This window comes from Podarcis filfolensis (genome assembly GCF_964270895.1).
Source record: "Podarcis filfolensis genome assembly, chromosome: 2".
Lineage (NCBI taxonomy): Eukaryota > Metazoa > Chordata > Lepidosauria > Squamata > Lacertidae > Podarcis > Podarcis filfolensis.
In genome coordinates, this window is record NC_139605.1 from 11482643 (window position 1) to 11505761 (window position 23119).

Genomic DNA, 23119 nt, shown 5'->3' on the forward strand with positions numbered 1-23119 from the left:
CACCTCAGTTTGAGACTGCAAAAAGACGACGATAATCCAAGCTTACAGGGGTATTTATCCAAAAAAAGGTTTTAAAATAAAAAATATGATTTTATTTCGTTGTTGTTTAGTCGTGTCTGACTCTTCGCGACCTCATGGACCAGAGCACGCCAGGTACTCCTGTCTTCATGATTTTATTAAAATTCATGCAGAGATGGATGGTCCTACAATACCACAAAATAAAAGAAACTAAACAAAAATGAAGAAAGAGAAAAGAAAAACACCAAAGGAAAGCGAAGAAGAAGAAGAAGAAAAGGGGGAGGGAATAGAAGAGAAGAAAAATTAAAAGGAATTTATTTATGACAGTTTACACACACCCCTTAGGGAGCCGCGCTCAAACATTCCCAGCTTTTGCCATCTCCTTTAGCCCATATGCCAGCCTTTCTCAACCTGTGGGTCCCCAGATGTTGTTGAACTACAACTCCCATCGCCCCTAGCTAGCAAGGCCAGAGCTCAGGGATGATGGGAGTTGTAGTCCAACATCTGGGGACCCACAAGTTGAGAACCACTGCTATGCAATTGGAGTTTTATCTGCCATACCTTCCAGCGATTGGAGGGGCGGGGACCCCCTTGGTTTTAACAAAGCGGCCACAATCCAGAAAACTACAACGCCCACAAGCCTTTGCGCTTTGGAAAGGCGAAAGCCGGGCCCCCAGCTCCCCGCCGCGCTAGAGCTTTCTTGCCTTCTGCTTCCCTGTCGTAAGAAGGGGGTGGGCGGTGGGCGTAGGGGTCGGGCGCGGGGTTTAATGGGTCTTGAAGGAGGCGCGGTGGGCGGCTGGTCTTGCAAGGGGGAGATAAATGCAACCCGGGCTGCGCGCGTCCGACAGCCAGAAGTGGGGCATTCCTTTGTTTTCGCTTTGCACGCTTCCTTGCAGAGAGAGGAAAAGGTGCGCTTGCATTTGGGCAGCGGGAGAAAGCGGGGTGTCAAATGAGAGAGGGCCGTTTGTGTGACTGATTTAGGCTGCTCTTTTAAAATTCTGGTTTTTCACTACCAATTCCCAAAGTCAGGATATAATTAAAAGATCTCGGCGGTAAAGGAAAGAATAATAGAATCTTGAGAGTTGGGACCCCAGGGTCATCTAGTCCAACCCCCTGAAACGCAGGAATCTCAGCTGGATTCAGCCTTCGCCATGCTCCGGCTGCAGTCCAGCTGCTTTTGAATCCCAGCAATTCTGTGAATGAATGAATGAATGAATTTTATTATTACGGTCACAGACCAGTTCCGGCTCACTTACAATATCAGGAAAATCATAAAACACAACAGGAATACATTGAATTGCAATTGGGTATAACAGAGACAATTCAGATATAGCAGCAGTTAAAAATATATATTAAATCTTGATCACTAAAATATAACCTAAAATTGTCATTTAAAACCTTAATCGTTTTGGTAATTCTGTGTCATTCCCTCACATCAGTCTTTTCACTCCAGGTGATCTCAAACAGCCTCTCATTTATTTATTAGATTTCTACCCCAGCTTTCCCCAAGGAGCTCGAGGCGACGGCATATGTGGTTGTCCCTCTACCCCGTTTTATGCTCGCAACAGCCCTGTGAGGTAGACTGTGACTGGCCCAAGGTGGCGAGCTTCATAAATGAGTGGGAATTCGAACCCTGGTCTCCCAGGTCCTAGCGCAGCACTCTAACCACTACACCACATTGCCTCTCGGATACAATCTGTTGCCGAAAATGTATTTTACTGAAATGTTCTCCCTTTCATTTTGCTTCCCCCTCCCTCCCCACGTGCAGAAGGACTTTGTATAGAATGCCAACAAAGATTCAGTCCCAATTGCCCCTTCCTTCTAGGACAAAGAAAAGGGGCACAGTGGAACCATTTCAGGTAGGAAGTTACCAGGTAACAGCTGGAAGATTTGTTTATTTATTTACTTAATTAGCTTCTCAAAATTTATGTGCCTCTCAATTGTAATAAAACCTCAAAGCGTTTTACAAAAAGAATAAAGCAATAAAATTATCAGTAAAAAAGTCAAAAACTGTTTAAAACATTCAAAAAGTAATAAAAATCAACCATACAGCAAAAAACAGATTAAAACACATGTCGAGCATTCTACATGTGTGGATAGGCTTGCCTAAACAAAAAATATTTTATAGTACAGTACATTGATTATTGCTTTCATTTTATGGATCGATGGCCTCGTTAGATAGTAAAATTCATGTTAAATTGCTGTTTTAGGGGTTGTTTTTAAAAGTCTGGAACAGGTTTGTCCGTTTTGCATTACTTTCTATTCGAAAGTGTGCCTTAGTTTTGGAACGCTTTGGTTTTGGAACGGACTTCCAGAATGGATTAAGTTTGAGAACCAAGGTAACACTGTATGTTCTTGTCTCACATCTCAGGGTTCAACAAATGCTAGAAACTTGCTCTTTGCCTCACAACAAAAGTTGAGAATCAGGGAGTTAAGGTTTCGCTGCAGCATGTGGGGGACAAACCTGCCTTTCCCCCCCTACCCCACCCCTTTTTGGATGCCCGTGGATATAAACCATTTGATTCTGCATTCTCGGGCTTGTCCTTGGATTCACTCCTCTGTGGGTGCATGAGAATGTTCCTAGGCAAAATGGTTGTGTCTCTCAATCGAGGGTTCTTTTATTTTCCCTGGGGAGAGGGTCACTGTCACCTCCTGGGAGACTGAAGGAAGGGCTCTTTGTTCTCACAGAGGCCAGTGATCTTTGAGGATGTGGCTGTGTATTTCACAGAGGGCCAAGGGGCTCTGCTGGACCGCAGACAAAGACAAGGACGTAATGTTGGAGAACTACAAGAACGTCGCCTGGCTGGGTAAGAACATTTCTTCCTCAACTGCCTAGGACCCCGGTACCTACGGGACCGCCTATCCCAGTATGCCCCATGGAGAGCCTCAAGGTCCATAAATAGCAACACCCTAGTGGTCCCGGGCCCTAAGGAAGTCAGATTAGCCTCAACCAGAGCAGGGCCTTCTCAGCACTGGCCCCGGCCTGGTGGAATGCTCTGCCTCATGAGACCAGGGCCCTGCAGGATCTGATTTCTTTCCGCAGGGCCTGTAAGACAGAGTTGTTCCGCCTGGCCTTTGGCTTGGAGCCAATTTGATTCCCTCCCCCTCTTTCTTTTTTCTTTTCCTTTCTCCTGCGATGAGGCTGCATTTTAATATTTTAATGTTTCAGTATTTTAATTGTTGTATTTTAATCTTGTTTTTAAGCTGTATTGATTAAACTTGTTTTTAGTATTGCTTGTTAGCCGCCCTGAGCCTGGCCTTGGCTGGGGAGGGCGGGGTATAAATAAAAAGTATTATTATGATTATTATTATTAACTGGAGTGAGAACCATTGGATGCTCAAGGGTCCTGCTATGCTTCCCCCCACCCCACCCTAAGTCCCTTGTGTTTTCAGAAAGATTGAAATCATAATAATCAAAAACGGAGAGGCAGGAACCAGCCAGCCACCTGAGCTACCTCTTTATTAGCAAGAACATGATGTGCTGAGTGTCAGGCCTATTGAGCACAGCAGGTCATTCCTGGTGGTCTTGCCCCATGAATCAGTTTGGTGAGATTGAAAGTCCCCACCTCCCCACCGTCGTCTTTAAGTTCCTTTCTCTCCAGGGTTTCTCCCAAGCAATCTGAGACTGCGCCTGCATGAAGCCAACCTCTCCTCTGCCCTCTTCACGTCTCTTCTTGTTCTGGGAGACCAGGGGAACGGGGAGCTTGTCTCAGCAGGAGGGAGAGACCCCCTGGCTTCTTCACCAACCTGACTCTTCTCTCCCTCTTGGCCTTCCTCCTCTCCTGCTTCCACTTCTGCTCCTGAACTTGTCTCTCCCACATACTCTCCCAGTTCACTAAGCCCTGTTACGCCTAGCTCCTCCTCCCAGTCTTCTCCCTCCGACCACTCATCACCGTCCTGCCACCACTTTCTGGGCCCTGAGCTTTACTCCCTTAGGTGTTCCCCAGCTGGTTCCTCCTACCATTCCTCTGCGTCAAACCAATTCATAACACGGAATTATTAAAATATAGGTGACCGTCCTTTCGTAGAGTGTCTTTTGGGCTGTGTCAGCTAAGCCAGTAAAGGGGGGACCTAGAGAAGGAACTTGGAAGTATCAATTGCCTGCTGGCAGTCATTGTTTGCCTTTTATTTGTCTTTCTTTTGAAGGATTTCCAGTCTCCAAGCCTGACCTCATTGTCCAGCTGGAACGAGGGGAGGAGCCATGGGTGCCGGACTTTTGGGGGGTCACTGGTACCCCATCAGGCCAAGGTAAAAGAAAGAGGCGTGTCTAAGATGCCTGTACATTACTGGCAAACCATCTGCAAGCACATAATTATGAATTGCCTGAAAGCATCTTTAAAAAAAAAAAATGATGTAAGGGTGATATTAAAATATTTGAATATGAGGGGCTGCCAGCCCTGCTTGCTTCACTGATCAATTCCACCGGCCCCTTTGCCAAGTGCCCTTTGCCCACACCTGACCTATACCCTCCAACATCTCTCCAATGAAAATAGGGACAGTCTATTCAACAACAACAATTGTATTACTTATACTCACAACAACAACAACAATTATTGTATTACTATACCCCACCCATCTCACTGGGTTGCCCCAGCCACTCTGGGCGGCTTCCAACATATATAAAAACGTAATAAAACATTAAACAAAACTTCCCTAAACAGTCATACCTCATGTTATGTTTGCTTCATGTTACGTTCTTTCAGGGTTATGTCCCGCGGCGACCCAGAAGTACTGGAAAGGGTTACTTCTGGGTTTTGCCCCTCGTGCATGTGCAGAGGCACAAAATGATGTCATGTGCAGAAGCGGCAAATCGCAACCCGCAAGTGCGCAGATGCGCCGCTGTGGGTTGCGCTCTTTTCATATTGCGAATGGACCTTCGGAATGGATCCTGTTCGCAACCAGAGGTACCACTGTACAGGGCTGCCTTCAGATGGCTCCATACCCTCCCAACATTTCTCTAATGAAAATAGGGATGTCCTAAGGAAAAGTGGGAGGACGCGGGTGGCGCTGTGGGTTAAACCACAGAGCCTAGGACTTGCCGATCAGAAGGTCGGTGGTTAGAATCCCCGCGATGGGGTGAGCTCCCATTGCTCGGTCCCTGCTCCTGCCAACCTAGCAGTTCGAAAGCATGTCAAAGTGCAAGTAGATAAATAGGTACCGCTCCAGCGGGAAGGTAAACGGTGTTTCTATGCGCTGCACTGGTTTGCCAGAAGTGGCTTAGTCATGCTGGCCACATGACCTGGAAGCTGTACGCCGGCCCCCTCAGCCAATAAAGCAAGATGAGCGCCTCAACCCCAGAGTCAGTCACGACTGGACCTAACGGTCAGGGGTCCCTTTACCTTTAAGGAAACTGGGATGGCTTCTGTAAATCCGGGATTGTCCCTGAAAATAGGGGCCCTTGGAGGATGTGCTGATGAAACCCCTCTCCCTTTACGCCTCACCCACACCTTGACCGATCCCCTCACAACTCGCCTGCCCTTACAGTTCACCCCAGACTTCACCCACTTTTATAGCAAGGGGAGGGCCTTCACAGAGCAGCTTGTTAAACCATGAGGGGAGGGGAAGAAAATCCCCTGGGAACTTCACAACTTTTTATACTTCTACCAGCACGCATCTTAATATACTTGCCACATGGGGTGGGGTGTACACACACACCTGTGTGCATATATGTGTGTTTGGGTGAGTGTGTATACTGTTTTCTGTGCTCACAGGAGTGAATCCTGTCCGTATTTTATTTTCCCTGAGCAGGTAACTTTACAAGAAAGGAACCTTGCTCAGAGCCTGGGGAACATTTTACGAAAACGTCACGTCTCCCTGGACCTCAGGGAGATAAAACATTGGTCTGCAAGACAGGTTTCTCTCGCAATTCGCAGCTTGTGGATCATCTGAAGATCCACACAGGAGAGAAGCCGTTTCAGTGCCCGGAGTGTGGGAAATGCTTTACTCAGAAACGGACCTTTACGCTGCACCAGAGAGTCCACACAGGAGGGAAATCTTGTCAGTGTTTAGAGTGTGGGAAATGCTTTGCTAATCAAACGGACCTTGTGAGCCACCGTAGAATCCACACAGGAGAGAAGTCCTTCCAGGGCTTGGAGGGTGGGAAAGGTTTTATCCAGCGGTCGCATCTTGACAGTTGCCAGAGAATCCACACGGGAGAGAAACCCTTTAAATGCCCAGAGTGCGGGAAATGGTTCGCTCAGAAAACAAACCTCCTTCTACACCAAAGCACGCACACGGGAAACAAACCTTTCCAGTGCCTAGACTGTGGGAGATGTTTTGCTCATCCGTTGCACCTTGATAGTCATCAGAGAATCCACACAGGAAGGAAAAGCTTCAAGTGCCTGGAGTGTAGGAAATGCTTTGCTCACCGAAAAAGCCTTGCGTTACACCAGAGTGTGCATACAGGAGAAAAATCCTTTCAGTGCCTGAAGTGTGGCAAGGCCTTTGCTTATCGTTCAGCCCTTATGAGACACCAGAGAATCCACACAGGAGAAAAACCCTTCCGGTGCTTGGAGTGTAGGAAGTGCTTCACTCGACAGACGAGCCTCACTCTCCACCAGAGAGTGCACGCAGGAGAAAAACCCTTTCAGTGCACCAAGTGTAGGAAATGCTTTGCTCGCCCAACAGACCTCAGGCTGCACCAGAAAGTGCACGCAGGAGAAAAACCCTTTCTGTGCCTGTCGTGTGGGAAGTGCTTTGCTTATCAGTCAGTTCTTAGCAGACATCAGAGAAGCCACACGGGAGAGAAACCCTTCCAGTGCTTGGAGTGCGGAAAAGGCTTCGCCCGACAAGCAAACCTCGTGGAACACAAACGGGTCCACACAGGGGAGAAACCTTTCCAGTGCTTGGAGTGCGGGAAATGCTTTGCTCGACAGACAAACCTTGCAAGACACCAGAGAATCCACATGGGAGATAAACCCTTTCAAGAGTTAGAGTGTGGGAAATGCTTTGCTCAACAGGCAAAGCTTGTGGATCCCCAGAGAGCACGTGTAGGAGAGAGACCTTTTCAGTGCCCAGAGTGTGGGAAAGTCTTTGCGTATCTTTCAGTCCTTATGAGACACCAGAGAGTCCACACAGGAGAGAAACCCTTTAAATGTATCAAGTGCGGGAAATGCTTTGCTTGGCGGACAAACCTTGCAGATCACCAGATAATCCACACAGGAGAGAAACCTTTTCAATGCTTGGAGTGTGGGAAATGCTTTGCTCGACAAACTAACCTTGCCAGACACCAGAGAACCCACAGAGGTGAGAACTTATTAATCCTCAGTATTTGGGAAATGTCTTACTGCATACCCAAATGTTTCAAAAACATGGAGTGGATGTGTGAGAGAGAAATCTGTTCTTGGTTTGAGGTACTTGAAACAGTCCAAAATACCTGAAGCTGTCTCGTAACGAAATCAGACCGTAAGTGCAGCTAGCTCAGCATGATCTATCTAAAGGAAGGCAAAAGTTCCCCCCCACCCACCCAAGCCAGCCCTCTCTCTCTCTCCCACCTGCATGTTTTCCAGCTGCCTGCGAGTCCCTAGAATGCTTCCCTGGATGCAGCAGCAGCAGCACCGGAGCACGGAGAGGAGGAGGTGGTGGCTGTTGGTTGCACGCAGTGTGACTAGGAAGGAATTAGAAGGAAGAACGCGATCCTTTCCCCTCTGCTTGCCAGGAGGGCAGGGGATTTCCCTGCTCTTTGTTGCGTTTGAGCAAACACAGCAACCAAAAACAGAAGAGGGTGGGCAGTAAGACCTTGAGGCAGAATGCAGGAAAGCAGCAGCCTCCTCTCTGCAGCCTTCCCTCCTCCATGATGCGCGATCTGATTTTTGCCTGATTTTTGCCCCTGCACACGGGCCAGTCGGCGCCAGGGACCACACATTCACTCAATAACACACACAGGCATTTCCCTGACTTTTTAGGAGAAAAAATGTGAGTGAAAAATACGGTACTCTGACAGTGGATCTCCAGAGGCTCAGGTAGAGACTCTTTCCTGGGCCCTTTTACCTGAGATCCTTTCTGAATTGGGCTGTTCCTGCAAACATTCTCCTCTAGCACCCAGTTAAGCATGATGGAACTACAAAGGCAGTGATGGCCCGAAGCTATTTTCGGATGACTTCCCCCAAGGAATTCTGGGAGCTGTAGTTTGTTAAGGGTGCTGAGCATTGTTAGGAGGCTCCTCTCAGCTATAATTCCCAGAGTTCCCTGTGAAGAGGGACTGATTGTTAAACCACTCTGAGAATTGTAGCTCTGTGAGGGGATTTGGGGTGCGGAGGTCCTTCTCAATGTTCAAAGTTCTGAGGGCGTTTGGCTCTCCCCCCTGGGGAGATGTGGCATGCACAGGACACCAGGATGTTGTGGGTTGTTGCACGTGCAACGCCAGAACATCTTGGCAGGTCTTCTCAATCTTTTACAGAAGATGGTGCCTCTGGGCCATAGCTGTCAACTTTTTTCTTGCAAGGAATCCTATTCGGAATAAGGGAATTTCCCTTAAAAAATGGGAAACGTTGACAGCTATGCTCTGGGCTGCAGCAACCCAGTCAGATGGGTGGGATAAAATATTATAACAACAACCACCACCTTGAACAATAGATGCCGGCAGTTGACATCTAGTGACAGAGGTTTCATTTCTTTCTCCCTTGTTTTGATTTCAGTAATTTGCAATCTGTTTCTCATTGCAGCCCATGACTCGAGGAAGAAGCACTCCAGCGCTAAGCGTGAAAAGCCGTTTGCTAGGAGCTAAGCCTGGCAAGACCTCATGGGAGCCACATGGGAAAGAGAACCCTGGGACTGACATGTGTGTGACAAAAGGCTGAGCCTTCTTCATAAACAGAGAATCCACGCGAAAGGGAAAGCCCTAGAAGTGGCGCAAGCGTTGCAGAAGACTACAGCTGGAGAAATTCCTTCTGAGATTACAAAACCCAAGGCAGAGAAGAAGTTTGCATTGTTCCTTAGATACAGCAGGTGTATGTTATTATAGTCTTAAGAGTGTTAAAGGTGTTTTGGTGGACTTCCTTAAGCTACGCTGTTATACATCGCCTTGGTAACTTCTGGTTTTAATAGTGATATATAAATGATTTTAATAAATTAGGGCTGACATTTGTCTGGATTTTCCTGGACATTACCGGGATTTCCAAGGCGGAATTGAAGCTCAACAATTTGGGGTGTCCTCGTTTTTTTACTTTTTGAAATATGGCAACCCTAAATAAATTCATCGTGCTCTCAGTGTATTGTGTGAAGATGGCTTTGTGAGGGTAATTGAAGTTGCCCATAACTGCAACACTTCCTTCTTTGGGTGCCACATGAATTTCATTTTGCTCAGGGCAACAACAACATGTCCTCCTAGCGGTGCAGCAATAAAATTTCTAGGACATTTGCAAAGCTAAGCAGGGTCTGGTATGGTTTCAAACTGAATGAAGGATTTTGTGTTGAGGTGGGGGGCTTTTTGCGTTGCAAAAGTCCCTTCAAAATCTGTGATTCTATAAATTATGTTTGGAACCGTAAATGAACTTCATTAAACATTTTTGTTGTTGTTGTTAATTTGAACCCTGGCTTTGACTGATCTTTTACCTAGCCTGCGGATTGCTTCTTTCCCGTTGGATCACACAACAAACTTTTAGGGCAGGGATGGTGTCCCTGGTTGGCTACCAGTTGTTCTTGCAATCCCATCAGCCCCAATCAGCATGGCCAGTGGCCAGGGATGATGGGAACATTCATTCATTTATTTAAACAACTTCTGTTCTACTTATTTATCATAATCTCTAAGAGGTTTAAAAGTAAAGTCCAGTCATGAACGACTCTGGGGTTGCGGCGCTCATCTCGCTTTACTGGCTGAGGGAGCCAACGTTTGTCCGCAGACAGTTTTTCCAGGTCATGTGGCCAGCATGACTAAGCCGCTTCTGGCGAAATCAGAGCAGCACACGGAAACGCTGTTTACCTTCCCGCCAGAGTGGTACCTATTTATCTACTTGCACTTTGACGTGCTTTCGAACTGCTAGGTTGGCAGGAGCAGGGACCGAGCAATGGGAGCTCACCCCGTCGCGGGGATTCGAACCGCCAACCTTCCGATCGGCAAGTCCTAGGCTCTGTGGTTTACAGCACAGCGCCACCTGCGTCTCTAAGAGGTTTACCTAACCACAAATATAAAAGTCAGTTAAAACTTTAAAACCAGACATAAGTTAAAATACCTGCTGGAATAAAATAAAAAATAAAAAATCCTCAATAGGCACCAGAAGTTCAACAGAGTTGTGTCCACACATTTAATTCAGATCTAAATTAACAGGAAGGGTGTTTCATAAAATTGAGCTGACAATCCTGAGCGCATGGCTTCTGTGAGCATCCAAAAACCTCAATGAGCAGGTAAGGGAGCTGATACTTGACCCAAATTGATAAGGGCCTTGTAGATCAATAGAAGAACTTCGAACCTGGCTCGGCAGCATGTTGGTGGTCATTGCAGACTTCTGAACGTCAGAGTGATGTGCCAGCAAGACTCTACCTCCATCAACGGTCTAGCCACAGTGTTTTCCACCAGTGACACCTCTTAACCAGGCGCAAAAGTAGCCCCATACAGCAGACACTGCAATAATTGAATACCAAGGTTACTAGCCGACCCTCCAAGTGTCCCTATTTTCCAAGGACATCCTTGATTTTGAGAAGCCATAACGGTTTCTGATTTGATCCCAGAATGTCCCATTTTTCCTTAGGTTGTCCCTGTTTTCATTGGAGAAATGTTGGAGGGTATGGGGCTATCTGACCCCCGAGCCATCTGAAGGCAGCCCTGTACAGAGAAGGTTTTTCAAAAAAAATTTTTAATCTTTTATTATGTTTTTTATATATGTTGGAAGCTGCCCAGAGTGGCTGGAGCAACACAGTAAGATGTGCGGGGTATAAATAGCAAAATTATCATTTATGGAATGGGACGTCCTCATTTTCATCGGAGAAATGTTGGAGGGTTTGTACTAGCTCATGGTCCTAGCAAGACCTGGAAGGCTAAAGTTTCCCCATCCCTGTCTGAAGAAGAGGTAAAACCACAGGTATGGCTCCTTTCCTGTGAGAAACCAGGTGACTTCCTAATAGTACTTCCCTCCTCAGTTTCATTCCTGCAGTTCCGAGTTGCCTCCTGCTTGAGAGTCTGGGAGCATAAGGAGGTGGTAGTGATTCTACTTTTCAGTCAGAATATGGTTATGCACCTTGGTATTTGATGGTCAAAAGATAATGTGCTTGGCAACCTTGAAATTATTCGTTATGAGGGCATGCAGTTGTTTTTTTATCTTAATGTGTCCAGGTTTTTTAATTTTTTTAAGAAAATGTTTAAAATACCGTATTTTTCGCTCGATAACACGCACCTGACCATAACACGCACATCGTTTTTAGAGGAGGAAAACAAGGGAAAAAACATTCTGAATGAAACAGTGGATGTATCATTTTTGTGCTTCATGCTGTGGCCACAGACATGTGATCTGATGGTGAATTTGGGGTGACCCAATGCAAAAATCCTGAGAATCCCTGTGGATCCATGCTTTGTAACCACGTTTTTGCACCATTGCAGCCCCAGGCAACAGTGGGTGTGTGATTTTGGGGGGGGCAGGCTGTAGCCATGGACATGCTATGTGCTCTGATGGTGAATTTGGGGTGACCCAATGCAAAGATCCTGAGGATCCATGTTTTGTAACCACGTTTTTGCACCATTGCAGCCCCAGGCAACAGTGGGTGCGTGATTTGGGGGGGGGGCAGGCTGTAGCCATGGACATGCTATGTGATCTGATGGTGAATTTGGGGTGACCCAATGCAAAGATCCTGAGGATCCATGTGGATCCATGCTTTTTAACCACATTTTTGCACCATTGCAGCCCCAGGCAACAGTGCGTGTGTGATTTTTGGGGGGCAGGCTGTAGCCATGGACATGCTATGTGATCTGATGGTGAATTTGGGGTGACCCAATGCAAAGATCCTGAGGATCCATGTGGATCCATGCTTTTTAACCACATTTTAAGTGGGGAAGGAAGGAAAAATACAGAATGGACAAGGAGCACGCGAGGGGTGTGCAGAGAAGCAGCTGGCTAAGAATGCAGGAGAGGGGTATAACGGGAGGGAGGAAAGGAAGGCAAAAGTTTTCCCTCACCTACCCACCCAAGCCAGCCAGCCAGCTCTCTCTCTCTCTCTCTCTCTCTCTCTCTCTCTCTCTCTCTCTCTCTCCCTCCTGCATGTTTTCAGCAGCACCGGAGCACAGAGACGACACTCTGCTTTCCCGGAGGGGAGGGGCTTTCCCTGCTCTTTGTTCCGTTTGAGCAAACACAGCAAGGAAACAGAGGAGGGTGGGCAGTAAGACCCTGAGGCAGAATGCAGGAAAGCAGCCACTTCCTCTTTTCAGGTTTCCCTTCTCCGAGATGCGCGATTTGATTTTTGCCTGATTTTTTTTGCCATTTGGCTCCAGGGACCACACATTCGCTCAATAACACGCACAGACATTTCCCCTTCCTTTTTAGGAGAAAAAATCTGCGTGTTATAGAGGGAAAAATACGGTACGTTTTGTATATACCATATTTTTCCGTGTATAAGACGCCCCCATGTATAAGATGCTCCCATTTTGGGGGACTTAAAATTAAGACAATGCACTATGCACTATCTGTGTATAAGACGACCCCTTATTTTAAACTTCAACAATTTAGGAAAAGATCTCATACACTGAAAAATACGGTATTTTTTTTAAAAAAAGTTTTGGTGTTTGCTGCCCTGGGCTCCTTTGGGAGGAAGGGCAGAATAGATATTTATTTTCTTAACAGATATGCACCCAGCTGGTTCTTTTTCACCAAACAGATGAGAGGTTTGTATTCTGCAATATATATAAATATATATTATACTACACTGAAATGTTAAAATGTTCCTTTGATTGTCCTTGAATCTTGCCACCACCTTTGCCAACCTCTCCTGCCATCCTCTCTTTGAGAACCTTTGTTCCAAAGGCGTCCCAACCTTGCTATCCCAAGGACTCATTCTTGACCCCTCTCACAGCGCACACCCCCACAGTCCGCTGCTGGCATTTTTGGGGCAAATGCAAGTGTTTAGTTAGTGGCATTATAGACTCATAATCCTATTACTTTTTACAAAAACACCCCTGAATAAGCATAAACACAAAACTCCCATGGACTGTGGAATTCTGGTTCGTAGCATATATATGGGTAAGTTAACATAACAAGAGCTGAGAAGAGCCCTTGTGCGTCGCTGAGGAGGTTTTGAAGCAGCGACGATGGCGATGGGTGGGCAAGCAGCGAGCGGTGGAAGCAGCTCCAGCGTGGTAACGCCCGAGGGGCTGTGGGGCTGTAGTGCCAGAGACCCAGTGTAGTGTAGTGGTTAAGAGCGGTAGTCTCGTAATCTGGTGAACTGGGTTCGCTTCCCTGCTCCTCCACATGCAGCTGCTGGGTGACCTTGGGCCAGTCACACTTCTCTGAAGTCTCTCAGCCCCACTCATCTCACAGAGTGTTTGTTGTGGGGCAGGAAGGGAAAGGAGAATGTTAGCCGCTTTGAGACTCCTTCGGGTAGTGATAAAGCGGGATATCAAATCCAAACTCTTTTTCCTCTTCTTCTGGGGCTGGATCTGGGGCGCCTACCGCTTTGCCACAGACCGCAGTGACTTTCGCAGGAACCTCATAGTTAACCTGGGTCTCTTTGCAGTGGGAGTTTGGGTAGCTAGAAAATTAACAGACATCGATTTGATGACACCACAGCCTCCTGCATAGCAGAAACGATGTGAATGAAGTAGATCTGCATGAAGTCTGAGTTCCCCTCTTGCTTTATGACCAGATGAATTGGTTCATCACTGTGTTGATTTACATGGGATGTTATCTGCAATGCAGCTTCTATTGAAGCAACTGGAGGCATCAGCATCGTGAGTGAAGGACTAGAGAAAACACTGAGGCAACAATTTACCTGTACATTTCTTTTTATCAAGTTCACTTTACTTGCTTGGGAGCACTATTGAGTCCAATTAATGTACAGTGGTACCTCAGGTTAAGAACTTAATTTGTTCTGGAGGTCCGTTCTTAACCTGAAACTGTACTTAACCTGAGGAACCACTTTAGCTAATGGGGCCTCCTGCTGCTGCCGCACAATTTCTGTTCTCATCCTGAAGTGTTAATGGAAAAATCCGAGGGCTCCCTTGGACAAAAACAAAGACACCAACCAGGATAACTTGGAGCAAAACAGCAGCCTGTAGGCTTAGCCTTTATTGAACTGTTGCAACAGGGTGCTCCCCTCACTTGCAGGAGAGAGGAAGGACAAAGAAAAATGGTGTGCAAGACCTTATAAAGACTTGAAATTGCCACCCTGTAGATCAAGACCACCCCCAGAGACATACATCACAGAAAGGAGGGGTTGAGGGAGGAGTTGTGGTGGTAACCTGAGTGTCCTGTCACCTGGCTGGTTCCCCCTTTCCCCCTCCCCATGAGTACTTTCCAGGTGACAGAGGGGAGTTTGCAGTTTCCTGCCCCCAGAGGGAAGAGCTGATTATTGTCCTTTGTTCCAGTCCGTGCTGAATCCACTCCCATATGCAAGTTCTTTGTAATCTTGATGGTCTTCTGTCTAGGACCATCAGGGTTGGCATAGCAACTGGGCAGGGCTCCTGTGGATGTGCTGGTATGCTCAAGGATTATGGCTGCCCTGTATCAAACCTTCCCCATTTTGTAGTCCTTCCTTCATGGAGTAAAATAAAAGTGGAACAGTGCAAATCCGATGCATGGTTGATTTTCTATGAATTTATAACAGAAGCGTAGCGTAAGTAGTGTGTGAGTGTGTGTGAAGGTTGTACAAACTGAATGATTGGGGGGGTTCCTGCTACAGTTGCAAAATTCTTAATCTGAGGTACTATTTCTGGGTTAGTGGAGTCTGTAACCTGAAGCGGCTGTAACCTGAAGTACCATTGTAGTACCTTCTGTTCTATTTTTGCCAGAAAATATAAGTTCTTTTGCAAATGGAATCAACTTCTGTACCAAGAGTTTAACAGATTCTGAAATGTGAAATAAAGACATGCCAATGAAAAAAGAAAAGAAAAAAAAAACCATAACAAGAGCTAGCGAGGGTCGGAAGCAAAATAATCTGCTTACTGAGAAGTGGAGCAGGTTTGTTATGTATCACAGCAACAGCTGAAGGAAAGATGCAGCCCTTGGCGGTTTGTTGTAAAGTGCATTATTCCAGAAGGAAAGACTGCTTTGTCTTAGAACTTACGTGCTGTATCCACCGCTTAAATACAAAGAATGCAAGTGATAAGCATGGATGAATTAAAAAAAACGTGGCAATGACCAGGATGACAGTCTTTCCCAACCTGGTGCCCTCAGGCTAGTTTGGAGGACGCATCCCAACTGGCCCCCAGGCACCTCTTTTCAAAACCTCCTTCCAGCCTCCCTCATCCATGCGCTCAAACAGCCGATTGGTGAGGGCTTCGCCTTGCCCATCTTCTGGCTGGGCTTCAACCACATGATGGGAAGCGGAAAGAAAAGGAAAACCCGCCTTTGGAAGCGGGAGGAGGGGTGGAAATAGCAACCCACAAAACCCAGCACAACAATAAGGGGGAACTGAGCGAGGCTTCTTTGCGTTCCTCCAGCCACCCGCTCCTTAAAAAAGCTCCATTTGCGCCCTCGTTCAATCCATAAGCTGCTTTGCCGGGCGCGTGTGCACGCCGGAGCTCCCTTAATCCGGATTAGAGGCCCCCGTCTGGACGCTGCTTGCCTCCCTTTGCGGACTCTGCATTCCGAGCACGCAGCCGCGGTTCTTTCAAATGAATGCATGTGCGCACCACCTGGACGGCGGCGAGGATGGAGCCCGGTGCGTGCGCGCGCGCCGAAGATTCGTGTTAACTGATTGACGCGGGGTAGAAAGTACGTGTGACAGTCAAGAGTGTCAACGAGCTGCTGGTCGAGGAGAAGAAGAAATCTGCCCGAGAGGGGCGTTCTTAAGGGCTGCTGTCTGAACAGGTAAGAAGAAAGGCTTCTAAGAGCGATGGAGTGGCGCCAGGTGCGATTCCCGGCATCTCCAGGTGAGGCTGCCGGGAGAGACACCTGCCTAAAACCTTGGAGTGCTGCTGCCAGCCCGTGTCGATTGGACCAGCGATCTGATTCACTATAAGGCACATTCCTATGCTCTTGCATTTAAGAGATGTGTAGAGCTGATAATTTTCCACCGGTGTAGCTTGCTAAAGGTGCAAGTCCCGTCCCCCACCATGTAGTTATATTAAAGGCAGATGGGCAACAAAGTTCAAAGCAGCAGAAATTTATTGCAGAAGGCATGCATCAGTGTCCAGATGCAACCTAGCTTTGTAAATAAGGCTACAAAAGTTACCTGCCTTTAAAAAACCCCAAAAAACTAGCCTGTTATGAGGCTAGTATTCTTTGTTTCTATGCCAGCTGCAACAGAAAAGGGAGTGGACCTTCCTTCATGTAAATTTTGTACTGATAGGACTGTGGTGCTGGGTTGCAATTATTTTTGTTAGGGTTTTTTTAAATTGGGCTGCATTGAAAGGACCTCTGGGGCCTGAAAAGCGACATAAATATCTGTTAAATAAAACAGTACATACTGTGGCACAATCCTAAGCCTTGTTGTTGTTGTTTAGTCGTTTAGTCGTGTCCGACTCTTCGTGACCCCCTGGACCAGAGCACGCCAGGCACTTCTGTCCTCCACCGCCTCCTGCAGTTTGGTCAGACTCATGCTGGTAGCTTCGAGAACACTGTCCAGCCATCTCGTCCTCTGTCATCCCCTTCTCCTTTTGCCCTCCATCTTTCCCAACATCAGGGTCTTTTCCAGGGAGTCTTCTCTTCTCATGAGGTGGCCAAAGTCTTGGAGCCTCAGCTTCAGGATCTGTCCTTCCAGTGAGCACTCAGAGCTGATTTCCTTCAGAATGGATAGGTTTGATCTTCTTGCAGTCCATGGGACTCTCAAGAGTCTCCTCCAGCACCATAATTCAAAAGCATCAATCCTTCGGCGATCAGCCTTCTTTATGGTCCAGCTCTCACTTCCATACATCAGTACTGGGAAAACCATAGCTAAATCCAACTGAATTCGGTGGGGCTTACTCCCAGGTAAATGGGGTTCCTATTGCAGCCTCAGCCTCTTTACAGGATAGTCTACTAAAGAGACTGGAGAAGGAGGGATAGAGTTGAGGGATGACTTCCCTTCTCTGCCACCCCACCCCCTCTCATGCTCGAAATTCCTGCTCTGGTATTAACATTAGCAAAACAACAACAACAAACCTATGGTTACGTGAAACATACTCAATAAACACACAAGACGTAACCGGCTGTACTTTTGAATAAATACTATTCATTGTATCAAACTGTAGATTTCAACGGAAGTCTCATAAGATTCAACGAAAAAAGCAGAAGACCCAGTGGATCAGTTCATTCTCTAGTCAGTTCATGCATAGGGTCAATACATGTATAAGTGTCTATTCCAGCTGTCTGTTCATAGAGTCCAATAATGAAGGGTTGTTACAGTTCCACAGAGTCCTTTCACAAAGACAAGGATTTCTGGAATATTAGCCTTGTTTCGCTTCATCAGTAGAACAGGCTCTAGGTAATGCAAATAAATACAATATCGTAATCTCACACAATTTTACAGCAAAATTAATATAAAAAACCATAAACAACTGTACATACCATATGTAATATTACAGGATAGTGGATCTTATAGCGGCTAAAAGCTTCCAAAGAACCCCCTCTATCCATTTTTTCCACACCTTGAACTTAATGTGTCTCAGTCAGGTTGGTGATTTTAACATCAATAAAAATCAAGATGTTGATCAAGATGCTTAGTGCTGTCCCTTGTGGTTTAAATCAAGACAAAGGATTTTTTTAACATTACACAGCATGTGTTAAGCACCTTACAAATGCCAACATGGGCTATCTGTGACTGTTCCTAGCAGATGGTTCCCTGGGCTTCTAAGACAACTTTATCAGATATATGAAGTGTCCTCCTGTCTGGTTAGGGTGCTGCATATACCCTAAATACAGAGAAAGGAAAGGAAAAACAAAACCTTGTTTTGAGTGTGGAGGTAAAGTGTTGGCTGGTGCAGTTTTAACCTGGCCAGTGCAGACTCCATGCTCAAACCCACCCAGAACATTTCACCAAATGGGCTAATATATATTATATTTTACCTTTGTTTTTCTCCACGTGGGTGATGTGACTCTGCCCTTCCCAGGGGAGCAAGTCAGTTTGCTGGATTCATATCCAAGAGCTGTATCTGGAGACACCATGCAGGCAGATGACGGTGGTGACGCCATCTTGTTGGGTAAGGATGCATCCGATAGAGACCCTGGCTTTCTTTATAATATTTGTCATCAGCTGCATGCTTGCTTGTGGTGCATGTGGGTTTTCTGCTTGTATGTTTTTGTCCTGACGGTGTTTGCTTTTAAAACATTCAAATAGCCCGTGTAAACGAGCCCACGGAAGTTACTAGCCTGCCATTTATTTCATTTTCTGCTATCCTGTTTGAGAGATGGTGAAGGGCTCTGTCCCTCCAGACTTAAAAAGAGCGTTGCTGGATCAGGCCAGAGGCCAGAGGTCCATTATCCTGATCTCACAGTAGCCACCCAGATGCCTCTATGAAGCCCTCAAGCAAGACCTGAATCTCTGCACTTAGCTACATTAGTAAAGAAACAGTGGTTTGGATGCACTATAAACATGCAACACCAGATGGCGCCAGAGAGCAGTAAATTTTAAAATGCGATTTTCCATAGAGTTTTTTTCTTTTGTTATAACGATCTAATTTCTGACATTTATAGGCTTGTTTTCCTGTGTCTAAATCCTCCCTCCCTCCCTCTCTCTCACACACAACTTCATGCTGCCTTTCTGTGCAAGGCAAGGAAGTGGGGAAAGGGGCTTCCTCTCTCTGGTTTCCTGCTTGGCTACTATCCTGGGTGCAGAGGGTCATCTAGTCCAACCCCCTGCAATGCAGGAATCTCAACTAAAACATCCATGACAGATGTCTGCATCCAACCTCTGCTTAAAAACCTCCAAGGAAGGAGAGTCCACCACCTCCTGAGACTGTTCCACAGTCAAACAGCTCTTAAAACAAAAACACGGTAAAGCTGTAGCATAAAAAATGATTTCTGGGAACTTGGGCAAATAAAAGCAGGTTTTGAGGAGTCACTTGGGGAAAACAGGCTTCATGTCAAGCACAGCAAAGCACACTCCATAGTCCTGGGGTAATAGCGAAAAATGCCCATTTTTGGGTCACCGCCCTATGATATTCTGTAGGGTGCGGTGCCACAAATAAAATGCCCAGACAATTGGAGTGGTCTTACAGGTCTAGGCAGGGGCCTGAAGAGGGTGGAGGAGAGGTTGGCTGCATGCAGGCGCAGTCTCTGATTGCTTGGGAAAACTCTGGAGAGGAGGAGACTTAGCTGTGGGGAGACGGGGGGGTGGTTTCAGTCTCGGCAACAGATCTATGGGGGCAAGACCTACCAGGGACGGAATGCTGTGCTCACTAGGCCTGACACACTGCCTGGTCTGTGCAGATCACATTCCTGCTAATACAGTCATACCTCTTGTTACGTTTGCTTCAGGTTAAATCTTTTCAGGTTGTGTCCCACGGCGACCCGGAAGTACCGGAAAGGCTTATGTTATGTACTGAAGTTCTCACCCTGGGCCAGCAGGGGGATACTGTAGATAGTTATGCAAATGAAGGATCGAAAGTGACGTTCAGTGATTGGATAGTTTTAGAAAGTTGCTACAGTAACGTTGTACTGGAGCTCTATATAAGCAGGCTGACTGACCCCTTCAGTTCAGTTCTGTTCCGGCCTCTGAATAAACAGGAGCTGTTTGAAGAATCGCTGTGTCGTCTGATATGTTCACCCACAACTTAACAGCTTACTTCCGGGTTTTGCGGCTTGCGCATGCGCAGACGCTCAAAATGATGTCATGCACAGAAGCAGCGAATCGTGATGCGCAGACGCGGGTTGCATTCTGCTCATGTTGCGAACGGGGCTCCGGAACGGATCCTGTTCGCAACCAGAGGTACTACTGTAAAGAGTTAACGCCAAACTTGCAGGGTGTGATTTTTCTGCCCACTTGCTCCTGACACCTGACGGCCCATTTCTCTGTTCCAGGCAGCGAGGAGCGCGGAAAGATCTACCCGGGAGAGACCCCGCGCTACTGCCCCCTCTACGCCAAAAGCTTTGGCGGCACGCCGAGCCGCGAGAGAGCCGTCGCGGGCGACAAACGCTACAAGTGCTCCGAGTGCGGGAAGGGCTTCAAGAAGCGGTCGGCCCTCCTGACCCACGACCGGACGCACACCGGGGAGAAGCCCTACGGATGCGCCGAGTGCGGGAACAGCTTCAGCAACAAGTCCAGCCTGACGCGGCACAAGAGGAAGCACACGGGCGAGAAGCCCTTCAGCTGCCCCGACTGCGGCAAGAGGTTCAGCCAGAGCTCCAGCCTCATCCGCCACCTGAGGAACCACACGGGGCTCCGGCCTTACCGCTGCTCGGCGTGCGGCAAGAGCTTCAAGCAAAGCTCCAGTCTCCTGGTCCACAGAAGGACTCACACGGGGGAAACCCCCTACAGCTGCTCGGTCTGCGGCAAGCGCTTCTCGCAGAGCTCCAACCTGGTGAAGCATGAGAGGATCCACACCGGAGAGAAGCCCTACGGCTGCGCCGAGTGCGGCAACACCTTCAGCAACAAGTCCAGCCTCACCAGGCACAAGAGGAACCACACGGGGCAGAAGCCCTACAAGTGCCCCCAGTGCGGGAAGCGCTTCAAGCAGAGCTCAGGCCTGCTCAAGCACGAGCGAGCCCACGCGCGGAAGAGCCTCGTGAAACTCCCGGAGCCCAGCAAGCGCTTTGACGCTGGCGAGGCCTTGTGAAAAAGCCTCGCTCCGTTGAGGAAAGGTCGAAAGGCATGAAGCTCGTTGGCGGTGAAACCGTACGAAGTCAGAAATTGTGGGCCTGCGGCCCTTCTGGAGTTCCTGGGCTGCAACGTCTGCCATCTCCACGACTCTTTGGGGGTGGTAGAAGTTGGAGTTCAGCAACTTTTAGGAAAGTCACAGGTTTCCCCACTTCTGATACCACGAGTGCTCGGTTCAGGGCATGCAAGGCCTGCACAACTCTGGACCCTGACGCCTAGCTAGATACTAGTCAAAAGTCCTCTCCTCTCATAGTCCACACAAGGCTGACAAAATGGCCGCCACTGCTGACAGGCTGTGGTTGGTTGGTTGGTTGGTGTGTGTCGCAGGCCCGGCGGCAAGGTTTTCTGATGTTTAGCTCTCTTTGTACATGGGAGGATTCCCTCCTGGGAGAAAACTTTTAAAGCGAGGCAACTGCTCCTTACTCAACAGAGAATTTCCCAACGAGGACCTGGAGAAGGGAGGCAGGAACCTGTTGCTGGAAACATCAGGCGATTCGAACCAGAGAATCATCAGTTTCCTGGTCCAGTAAAGGATTTTGTTATCTTCTATGTTCTTAGAGTAGCCTTGTAAATAAAAACCACAGAAGTTACCTCAGGACTGGCCAAACCGTTAGACAGCGTGAGCCGGCTGCCTCAGGCAACTAATTTTGGGTGTCATGAAAGTGTAGCAAATGGTCTTATGCTGTTGTCTTTTTACTCCCAGCCTTTGGTTTTACGCACCGTGACCTGAGAGGCTGCCATTTGTTCCACCCGAAGCAGCTAAAATGGCTCAGGCCGGCCCTGATATGCCTACTTAAAAGCAAGTAGACTGCAAGTCCATGCTGGCCATGGAGGAGGGAAGTGCAATAATAAGAAACTTGGGTTTCTTCCCTCCTCCATGGTCAACATAGAAACCTAAGTTTCTTATCATTGCACCAAAGTGGACTAGTGGAGAAGGTATGAATCGCTCTGTTTCTTTCTGTGGAGCAATCTGTCCCTTCTCCAGTTTGCTTGTTTGCCTGCCTGGAATTCCCGCTCGCCTGTGGCGACCAGGTAAGCTCTTAAACACAAGGCTGCATCCGATGGAGTTGATCACTGCCATGTTAAAAGTATTCTTAGTTGCCTCGGTTAGAGACGCTAACGGACGTCTTTGTTTATACATGTAAAGAATATTATTTGGTAAACAACAAATCCCTTCCCTGTTTATAGCAAACGGGAGACCAAAATTAACTCACACACTGGTACTTTCTTTCTATTTGTTTAAACACATTTAAGGTGGCAGTCCGATGCACATTTAACTTTCCACCCTCGGGACTTGCTCATAAGTAAGCATGCATCGGCTCGTGCCTTTCAAGTCTATTTCTTAAAATGGTTTCACACCCTTTTCAAAATTCTAGTGCTAGCCTTAATTTTTAAGCCTGAACCTTAATTTTTCTGAGAACCCTTATCACTCTGTTGTTGTATTGGATGCCTCAGTAGATAAGAGGCTTTAATTTGGGTGTGGAAGTTCTGGCTTCATGTCCTGCCCATAGGTAGGCTTCCTGTCTTGTCCAAGTTAGCTGCATTTAACCCATTTGGAAAATGGGAATAGCCCCACCCCCACCCCAAGCCTACCTCACAGGGTTGTTGTGGGGCTGAACATAAATAAAGACTGTACACCCTTCACTCCTGCAAGTTTTCTTTACTTTCCCTCCAGCCCCTAGCGTGCAATAACGACAGCAGATTTAGATAAATATTGAGGTTTGAGGTCTGGTTCAAGCTGCTTCTCTTTGCTCAGTTGGATCCGCTTCCCATATCCCTTGACTGAAGCAAAGCCAGAGCTCCTTGCTTGAGTTGCATACGGAGCCAAGCCTGCCCAAGCGGAGATATGAAACTAAAAAATTGAGCAATTGCAGCTGGAAAATTGCACCCTTTTTGGAAATGTAACACTTCTTCAGGTGCATTGCTTTTAGGCACCCTCCTTTGCACCCAGATGAGGCTGCAAATGGCCAGAACGCCTTCGCCCTTGCGCTGCCTCTGCAAATAGCCTCTGCTTCCTCTGCTCACTTTCTCGACCTGGAAAGCCACTTAATGAGTTAAGGGAACAGAGTGCTGCAACTGTTTGCGTTCCTAGACAACTTGGTAGTGAGGGAAAGGAGGACTGCCAGCTACATTTCCCCCCTGTCGCGCCCCCTCCTGGCAAAGTGGGGCGATGGCAGCAGAAAAAAAGCAATTTAAGAAGGATATTAACAAGCTGGGACATGCAGAGGAG

General features: G+C 47.4%; 3 protein-coding genes across 6 annotated transcripts in view; all 3 read left to right on the top strand.

Annotated features, from left to right (window-relative positions):
• The window catches only part of LOC310756754 (uncharacterized protein), a 37383-nt gene that overhangs the window by 13435 nt on the left and 829 nt on the right, over positions 1-23119 (top strand). The window lies entirely within an intron of this gene.
• On the top strand, positions 9-22533 carry LOC310757179 (uncharacterized protein). 3 transcript variants are annotated; one of them, XM_083602413.1, is made up of 4 exons: positions 9-738; positions 1790-1892; positions 18185-18274; positions 20094-22533. In XM_083602413.1, the coding sequence occupies exons 3-4, from the start codon at positions 18238-18240 to the stop codon at positions 20846-20848; spliced, it is 792 nt and encodes a 263-aa protein (XP_083458539.1). In that variant the 5' UTR covers positions 9-738; positions 1790-1892; positions 18185-18237; the 3' UTR covers positions 20849-22533. The 3 variants fall into 3 exon arrangements, with proteins under 3 accessions (XP_083458539.1, XP_083458540.1, XP_083458538.1); XM_083602414.1 differs by lacking the exon at positions 9-738 and having other exon boundaries at positions 1787-1877; XM_083602412.1 differs by lacking the exons at positions 9-738; positions 1790-1892 and adding an exon at positions 15260-15965.
• On the top strand, positions 2726-9546 carry LOC310758103 (uncharacterized protein; the record flags this gene model as incomplete). Its single annotated transcript, XM_083604040.1, has 4 exons — positions 2726-2788; positions 4047-4266; positions 5767-7263; positions 8682-9546. The coding sequence occupies 4 exons, from the start codon at positions 2726-2728 to the stop codon at positions 8741-8743; spliced, it is 1842 nt and encodes a 613-aa protein (XP_083460166.1). The 3' UTR covers positions 8744-9546.